Source organism: Seriola lalandi, unplaced genomic scaffold (genome assembly GCF_002814215.2).
Source record: "Seriola lalandi dorsalis isolate HSWRI2012SDOR001 ecotype SW California unplaced genomic scaffold, Sedor1 jcf7180002054926, whole genome shotgun sequence".
NCBI classification, from domain to species: Eukaryota; Metazoa; Chordata; class Actinopteri; order Carangiformes; family Carangidae; genus Seriola; species Seriola lalandi.
In genome coordinates this window covers 983,395-992,317 of record NW_019525478.1, presented here as the reverse complement: position 1 = coordinate 992,317, position 8,923 = coordinate 983,395, and the positions used below count along the sequence as shown (strand labels likewise).

At 36.7% G+C, this 8,923-nt stretch overlaps 2 protein-coding genes across 8 annotated transcripts in view; both read right to left on the bottom strand.

The window, feature by feature from the left end:
• LOC111673759 (interferon-induced very large GTPase 1-like) overlaps positions 1 to 4,128 on the bottom strand; it is a 36,074-nt gene extending 31,946 nt beyond the window's left edge. For 3 of the 7 annotated variants that reach the window (XM_087170019.1, XM_087170021.1, XM_087170023.1), the window contains exons 1-6: positions 4,076 to 4,128; positions 3,049 to 3,155; positions 2,905 to 2,939; positions 2,447 to 2,555; positions 2,174 to 2,308; positions 1,462 to 2,061 (exon numbers count right to left, since the gene is read on the bottom strand). In XM_087170019.1, the coding sequence (XP_087026145.1) occupies positions 1,462 to 2,061; positions 2,174 to 2,308; positions 2,447 to 2,555; positions 2,905 to 2,939; positions 3,049 to 3,139 (970 nt within the window). In that variant the 5' untranslated portion in view covers positions 3,140 to 3,155; positions 4,076 to 4,128. Of the gene's footprint in view, positions 1 to 1,461; positions 2,062 to 2,173; positions 2,309 to 2,446; positions 2,556 to 2,904; positions 2,940 to 3,048; positions 3,156 to 4,075 lie in introns of those variants that run through there. The other 4 variants (XM_087170022.1, XM_087170020.1, XM_023431620.2 and 1 more) reach the window with 4 other exon arrangements.
• Positions 4,129 to 4,998: 870 nt separating this feature from the next.
• Positions 4,999 to 7,586, bottom strand: LOC111673766 (interferon-induced very large GTPase 1-like). The gene has a single exon (XM_023431629.2). It carries the CDS (start codon positions 7,474 to 7,476, stop codon positions 6,103 to 6,105), a length of 1,374 nt encoding a protein of 457 aa, XP_023287397.1. The 5' UTR covers positions 7,477 to 7,586; the 3' UTR covers positions 4,999 to 6,102.
• Between the last annotated feature and the right edge of the window lie 1,337 nt (positions 7,587 to 8,923).

The window sequence follows — 8,923 nt, the reverse complement described above, 5'->3', positions numbered from 1 at the left end:
TAGTCTAACATCATCAACCTCTGAAGAAAAGTATGAGCCAGATCTTCCTCAGATGTTTCATGGTCCTGTTTCACTGGTGGAACTATTTTAAGAAAATCTGCTGGAGACAACTTCTGTTTGTCTTGAAGGTGAAGTCTGTGAAGCAACGTTTCAAGTTCTCTTTGATACTCCATGTTTCTATTCTTCTCTCCAGAAATCTCCATTAACAGCTGGAAATAATAAATAATCATTTACTGCATGTAAATTAAATGGTAACATCACATGATTATAAAGTAAAACGTCCTCAAGTTCTTGTGAAATAAATTTGTATTTTCTGACCTTATCCTTGTTTCCACTCATATCCACATCTGAGGTGCCTGCAAGAAAACAATGAGCCAGAGTTGAATCAATAAATTGTTTTAACCTTCACTCTAAATGATTTTGAATGTTTGTTAGTTAGTTAGTAATTTACTTGAATTTGGAGGGTTTTTTTGTTATTGCAAAATAAAATAATTTTCTCACATGTTGCAGATGGAACAGACTTGACCTCAGACTCTCCTCCTCTCGCTGTGTTGTTGTTCTTCTTCTTTGAGTGTTTTCCATCATTAACTGAGTCACACTGAGAAAACAGAGAAAAAATCTTAAAATAAATAGGTTACAACCATTGAGATTAAGAACAGTGGTACACTATTCAGAGTACGACAAAACCAAAAATAAAAGTAAGGGGAATTAAATGCTGTGAAGTAGGTTTGTATTTGAGGGAAAAGAAAGTAAACTCTTCACTAAAAGTATCTTCAGCTTCACTCATCCAGTGTCAAACGAGGAGCTTTGTGGAGTCAAACACTTTCCAAGTCTAAAGTAAAAAGGCAAAAGCTCCAATCTTTAGTTAAGGTCACAGGTGTTTGTGCTTGATTTTATCCTGACCTCATAGAAAATAGGAAGCAGTGAAAAAGAAATGTTGCTGTATGACAGTGACTACAGAGGATCAAAAGATCTCACCTTTACCTGTTTTGTAGCTGCTCTCTCCTCCAGATGATCTGGGCACGGTAACGTAACAAGCAGATTGCAGGATCAAACATAAAAGAAATTACTTAAATGCTTATTTAATCTTAATGAAGTAAATTAATTTCAGTTAATTAATCTCTTTTTTTTGGTTATCCAGATTTTGTGTTAATGTACATTTTAGTGCAACTTGTCAAATTTTTAGAGAGACAACAGAAGGGAGGATGTGAAAATATAGTGTATGTGATGTGCTTGGTCAGAGGGAGAGGTGGATACAGATGAACAGACAAAGAAGGACACACACAACATGAGATAGATACATAGATAGATAGATAGATAGATAGATAGATAGATAGATAGACAGATAGATAGATAGATAGATAGATAGATAGATAGATAGATAGATAGATAGATAGATAGATAAATAGTCTTATGAAACAGTGTAAGTGCAATCTGTGAACAGCAACATCAAAATCTCACCTCTTTGACTGTGATGAAACACATCAGTCTTTTCTTCTTCGTGGGATTTGTGGTCCAGGTCTTCTTCCTGCTCTTTACTGTCACCACATGTCGGTCCACTGTAGCAGTGTGGATCATTGTCAGAGACCATGACATCTATCTTTTCCAGCAGAGCTGTTATTTCATGTTCATCTCTCATACTCTTTGTACATGTGTGGTATCTTTCTTCAACAAAACTGCTACAGGCTTTCAGGTCTGTCAGTGCACCGTCACATTCTTCATCTGAATCATGAGTCACGACTGTCATTAAATAAGAAAGTGATTCTTTCCCGAAAGCTTCCTCTAACCACTGCACTCCTGAGCTGTAATGGCTGCTATGCAGACCATTTGGTAACAGTAGGAGAAAGGCGTGAATCCCCTGGTTTAATGGGAATTTGTGTTTGTTTGTGTTTGGTTGATCAAGCATGTTAATGACACAGATGTGTCGACCACACAAATCATACAGTTTGGATGAAAACTGCTCGTCATGTGTTTGATCGTCATGGTCAAGTAAGATGTTATTTGATCCAACCTCAATAGAGTTTGTGTCACCAGTTAACACAAGAGTGAGCTCAGGCATCACTGAAACACAAAGAACATCTGTATGTTATACACTGAAACAATGTTCTCATAGTTTTGTTTGTGATTTTGATGAAAGTTAAAACAAATGAAAAAGAAATTAAATGATTCTCACGTTCTTTGATGTTTGTAGAAACAGTCTGAGATGTTGGACTTGTGTCCGTCAGTGTTTCACTCTCCTCTGCAGACAGCTCACCAACGCTGGTGCTGCTTACAGTGTCAACCTCTTTGACTTCATCAGCCTCTCCTGCTGAAAGGGTCAAAGTCTCCAAATTAGAGATTTAGTTTAATAAGTTTTCATGATTCTTCACAGTGTTTGAAACTTGAAACTGAAATATAATTTATAAAACTTTTGATTTCTTCAGTCAGTTCTTCATGAACATCTTACCTTTCTCATCGAATGCAGATGGTACAGACTTTATCTCAGACTCTTGTCCTGTGTTTGTATCGTTCTGCTCTGGATGTTCAGCTTCACCAGCTTCAGTCACTGAATCAGACTAAGAAAATAATTGATTTCCCAGCTTGTTAAACTGTCATCACACGTGTGAAGGTGTGCATGTCTGCAGGTGGGATATCAATGTAATAAAAAGCTTTCTTTATTAAAGTTTTGTGAAGTTAACTCATCCACTGCCAAACATGAAGCAGCTCATGAAATAAAAACCTGCTCAGTTCCTGAAGAAAACATAATTTCAAAGGTCTGATGTTTGGACAGTGTGGACACTGTGTGTTATGAAAAGTTTTATAATTTCAGATTTAGGGAAGGATTCTCTTGTGGTAAATGCTGATGTGATTTAGGGGGGATACTATGAGAATAAATACAGCTGTATGATGGTGACTGATCTTTACCTTGGTTTTAGCTGAACTTTCCTCCAGCTCATCTACTGACAGGTCATGTGAGAAAAAACAGATTGAACAGGATCAGCATAAAAACAATATGTGGTTTGTAAACAATTCTTAATTTATGTTTATATTGTCAAACTTTCAAATTACCTTTGTCATCTGTCACAGATGATATTACAGATTTGATTTCAGACTCTCCTCCTCCTGCTGCTGCTGTGTTATCATGGTTCTCCACCTCCATCTCATCAGCTGCTCATCTTTATGATCATAAGACAGAGCCATTCAGACAAAAGTGATAATTAACTATCACTGGAAAATGCATGTTATGTTCAAACCAATTCAGAAAATGATTTGATCAGAATATAAAGTACAACATCTAACATAAAATATTTTGGTGAACACCTTGAAGAACTCCTCCTTGTGAAAACTAAATATCACACAGACAAACTGTTCAACATCAAAAGTGAAAGTAGAAAAAAAAGAGAGCAGAAAGTAGAAAACATGTGACACTCCCACTTCATACCTGCGGTCAAACCGTCATGTGTGTTTCTGTGGTCAAACCAGTATTTCAAGTGGCCGATTTTGATTTGATGTTCCTACAAGTCATTTCCGGGAGTAATTCATGTGAAAGTCTTATTTTTACATATGAGATTGTATTTAAAAGTCATTTCCAGCAGCTTCCTAGAACTATGTCAGTGCGACTACTGTAAATGTTCAATAAATCACACACTCGAAATCCAGGAACAACTGGTTTGACCACGGGAACGTGAATGATGCTGGTTTCACTGTAGTTCATATGATCATACTTCAAGAAGTATAACTTTCATCTGTGTTTTGTCTTATACTGTAATTAGCATATTTATGAATCACGTGTACAGTATCTGTGATTTAAACAAGTAGAGATGAATAGTGTACAAAATGTGAGCATGCCAGATTTCAGCTGTGAGTTCAACTCATGAAAAAAGATCAAATCTGAAGTCAAGATAAAATAAACGTGTCTCTGCACCGCAAGCGTTCACAAAACCTCTTCCACACAGAGCAGTCAAGATTTAAAGAAAAAATATCACAGTAAGAAACTGAGGTTTGAGTTTAAAGAGTCAATGTCTGTTATAAAAACTGTACAGACACTGATTTTTACATATTTACACAAACACATTATAGAAATGTACAAACTCACCTTTGTTTCGTGTTTTCTCAGCTCAGTCTGATCTGTGTAGATGAACCTGTTTTATTATGAATCCTAACTGTTGTTACTAGGCTTTATATACTGATCAGAAGATTTGATTATTGGTCATCCCCTCACAAACCCCTCCCCCCACCTGCTCTGAACAAATCAGATGTGATGTGAGAGGCGTGACGATCTGAGAAAGTGAAACTAAGACTAGCTGCTCATTCTGTGATGATTAGACTGAGAGAAAATAAACAAATACAGCGTCATCCATCTTGAAACAATTATACATTGATGTTAACTTGATTTGATTTTTGAAGTATTTTAGGTTTTTGATATTGTCTTCAAATAAAAGTGACAGCAATAAAGACACAATTCGTTTGTATTTTATTTTGGTAAGTCTTATTTTCTTCTGGCAAGTACTGCAACAGTTGCTCTTCACAGACAGTTTAAAACACTTAGGAATGATGTTCACTTGGACAGTAATGTATTTGACTTCATTCTAACTCTCATGTTACATCACAAGTCTAACACTTGCAAATACCTGCCTGCAAATCACCTGTCACTCTGTAACTGGATTTTACTGCTGCCTGCATTTGATGTCATCTGTGACTGAAAACATACATGCTGGGAAACTGGGATAGAGAAATGATCACAGTCAGAGAACAGAAGCGTGACACCTATGTGCAGACAACGAAGCAGAAAGCTTAAGATCCATGTGGGATTTTCTTATCAGGTTGAGACAAAGTCAAATACACATTAGGTGATTTTCAAGTGCTATCAAATAGAAACAGTTAGGAAGAAGACTTTACTATGAACCATGGATCAGATACAAAAGGTGGGGTCTTCTACAAACAGATGTCAGATCTCAAAGGTGGAAATTAAAACTTTGTCATTTAAGAAACAAAAAAGAAACATGGTCTTTTAATAGATATGATGTAATTATTTTTATTTTGCTCATTAATAACATGAAAGGTTAAACTCAACAGGTGTTTTTGTGTCGTCACTGAATGAGCAGTTTAATAAATGATAAAATCCTTTAGAAATATTTTCCTCACATTGACAACAAAACTCTTGCTGCTGTAGATATAATGACAGATTATTTTAAATGAGATTAACATAACACAGCTGAACACTTCAAATACGTCTTCAACATAAAGCATCCTGGATCAGTTAACATGATTCAACTTAAAATGTAAAGACTTACAAAAATACAAACAGGCAAAACTTGTTCAACAGGATTTTCAGATTTAAGTTTTAGAAATGAATTACACAGGTTAAAGAAATATACCCTCCATTCTTTGTTGTAAGAAGTCGATCATCTGACAACATGTCTCTCATCAACCTTCTCACTCATCTTTTCATGATCACTGAACTTCAGAGGTTCAGATTTCATGTATTTTCATTAATAAAATGAATCAAAATATTCATCAATACATGCATCATATTCATAATTTCTCTTTGTCTCTTCAAAAAAACAAATGGAAAGATAACATATTGTCTTCTGTTTCACCCTCATGGAAACGTTTCTCATCATTAAGTTCACACTAACCAACTTTGAAGATGATCATTTCTGACATGTCTCTCATCAACCTTTTCATAATCATGTTCAATGAACTTCAAATGTCATGTATTCTGATTTAATAAAACTTCAAAAAAAAAAAACAGATAAAAAACAACATATTTTCTTTTGTTTCACCTTCATGGAAACTTATCATATCAAGAATTTCACACTAACTAACTTTGTAGAGGACACACTGATTTAATATTAATATGAATGTATGGGTTTTTATGCCTTGCTTGTTCTCCAGATTACTATTTTTCTTCCGTGCTCTGTGTTTTAAGTATTACTATGAATAAAGCAATCAGATGGTATATGTTGTAATTTGTAATGATTCATTTACTATCCACATTTATTTATTACTTAAATACGATCAATAAAAGTCTGTGAATGTCCTTCTATAGGAGTCTGGTTCATGAATAGTCACCTGAAAACAAGTATTGTGATTTTCAGCTGAGTAGTTGTGTTTGTTCATTCACAGATTGTACATTTCATCCAGACTTTTAATAGCTTGTTTCTTGGAGAGTCTTTGCCACTCACTGGGAATTTTACCATAGCCCTCAAATTTTAATTCATAGTGCTGCTCAAGTTGTTTTTGAAATCGACACACAAACCATTTCCAGTATGTCAGTTTAGACTCATCAGGGGTAATTCTCCAGTTTTTAAACTCTGGACCACCAGTTCGGTACTGTTTAAATGGAATACTTGCTTCTGAATCATGATGAGGGAAAAAATGTGCATCACTTGCAACATTTGTTGTGCAGAAAACAACATCCAGTTCCACTGTGCCTCTATAGTGCCATCCATTGATCCCAGAGGGGCGATGAAAAGGGACACTGTGGTCATCAGGACTGTGATTTTCCATGGTGTTGGTGCAAACGGCTGCACAGAATGGACACTTTACCCAGCAGCACTTGCACAGCTGATCAATGAGGATTTGATCAGGCTTCAGTCTAACTTTTTTCATCATATCCAGTGAGAGGCTGATCATCTCCTCCATGATGGGTTCAAGGCTTTTCTCTATCTCTTCTTTGAGAAAGTCAAAACTGTTTATGTCTCTTAAGTTTTGAGAACAAACGGCATCAAATGTCAACTCATCTTTCAGCGAACTGGACAATTCTTCCAGCCACATGTCTGTGTTTCCTCTCTGGGTTTTAACTTTTGCTGTTGCAGTAAATAAAGCCTGACTCACATGTTGTTTCATGTCTTCAACATTTTTCTTGAGTATATCCCGAGCTTTATCTTTGTGTGATGTGAAGATGTATTTCTCTACTTCCTCTTTTATAAACCTCTCCACATGTTTCCTTGGTTGATGGATGTAGGTGATGAAACCACTGAAGTCCTCTTTCTCTGCCAGTGACTTCAACACATGTTTCTCCAGGTTCAGTCTGTTCCCATTGAATGCTGGGAAACTGCACCTCATCTCTCCAGCTAGATCAATGACAGTCTTTTTACAGACAGCCTCAACAGTGGAAACCTTCAGTTTTCCACAGATCAGTTCTCCGAGTACAACAGCAGAAGAGTTTCCTTTACAGAAGCTTCTGAAAATGTTGTAATATTGATCCTTTTTGCTTTTTAAATAAATCAGTGCATCATTCTTCTTCTTGAATTTCTCATGGGACTCTGAAAGCCAAGTCCCTGCTCTGTCAAACACATACAGTAAGAGTTCAACTGTAAACTCCCTCTTCAGAGCAAATTTCCTCTCTGATTCAAATTCTGTCACTTTCTCTTTGACATTTTTGGCAACTTCTTGCAAGTAAGTTGATCTGTAGCCTCTTGTAGCTACAGGTTTGTTCTTGATTATATCAAAAGTCTGTTCTTCAACTTCGTCAATGAGGGATCTGATCATTTTTGTTCTTCATATGGTAAAGAATTGCTTGATGTATGTAATTCTTTTTGTTGTGTTGACCCAAATCTAAACAATGTTTTAAAAGACAACCATTGAGTTCTCCATGAATATCCTCCCCTTTTGTGTTTTGTTTACCCTTTCCCTCTCTTGAGGCTGTTGGCTTTCGTCACAAAGCTCCTGATACTTGGCGAGTGTCACATAATGAGAGTAATCACCAGCCTCTGATATGTTTTTGTATCTGCCACTGTTTTTGGATTCATCAATAAGAGCCCATTCAATACCAAGCTCATGAAGGATAGTTGACTGATCTTCCTCCAAGTTGATGTCTTCAATAGGTTTTGTATCTGCAGTTAGTTCCCTCACTAAGTCGCTCCAAACAGAGTCAAACTGCTGTTTAAGTTCCTCTTCATCTTGTGTCTTGTCTTTTAACTGATGAGCGAGCTCTTTGCTCTTCTGTAGCAGCTTGTTCTCAAACTCTGTCTTTTGATCATCAAGCTTTTTACAAGCCTTCTTCTGCTGGATAACTTCATCCAGTTTTCTTTTCACTCCTCTGACCTGTTCATCATGAAACTCCTTGATTTTGCTTTCAAATGTGCCTCGCCACTGAACCAACATTTCTTTGTCTCTGTCATCATCAAAGTAAGTTGTAATTTCTTTTTTGATTTCTCCATATGTTTTGCTCATTTCTTTAAAAAGATAAGTGAGCTCAATCTTGTCAAGTTTTCCATTTTCAATTCTGTTATACAGCTGGTTTTCAATGGTCAATATGTTTTTTCTCAGAGCCCAGGTCCAATTCCCGTACTGGACTTCGAGTTTTCTGTAGACTGCAATTTCAAGTGTGTTTTTGAAACTGAAAACAAAGTTTTCTTTCAACAGGGCATTCCACAGGTCGTGAATCTTGCTTTTGAACTGTGACAGAGTAATCCCAGCAGACTGTGAAGCTTTAGAGAGAATGATGTTCTTCAGCTCTTGGATGCTCTCACTATAACCTGGATTCGGAGGAGCCATAGGTGGACTTCCCTCCCAAAGCTGGGCAAAGTATTTCACATCTTTTTGCACATCGAATGCAATGATGTCACTGAAACACTCTGCATCACAAACCTCCTCTTTGGCAGCAAGTTTCGCCATTTGGTCCAGTTTTTCTTGCAGGCGTCTCTTTCCCTCCATGTTTTTCTCTGTAGCTGAAATATCTGTCACATTCTGGTGAACAAACACACAACTTGGAGAAAGTTTGACTTTCTTCATCCTCATGAAAGCCTGAACAACAATCTGCAGAACATCTTGCATCTCAGCTGGATTCTCTCCAAAGATGTTGATCAATGTCATGTTTCCCAGACCAACAACAAATGTTGCCAGTTCATTGTCGTGGTTAAGAGCGGCGCTACCTGCTAATTCAAGAGCACGCAGTCCTTCAGTGTCCACCACCAGCACATAGTCAAACTTAAAG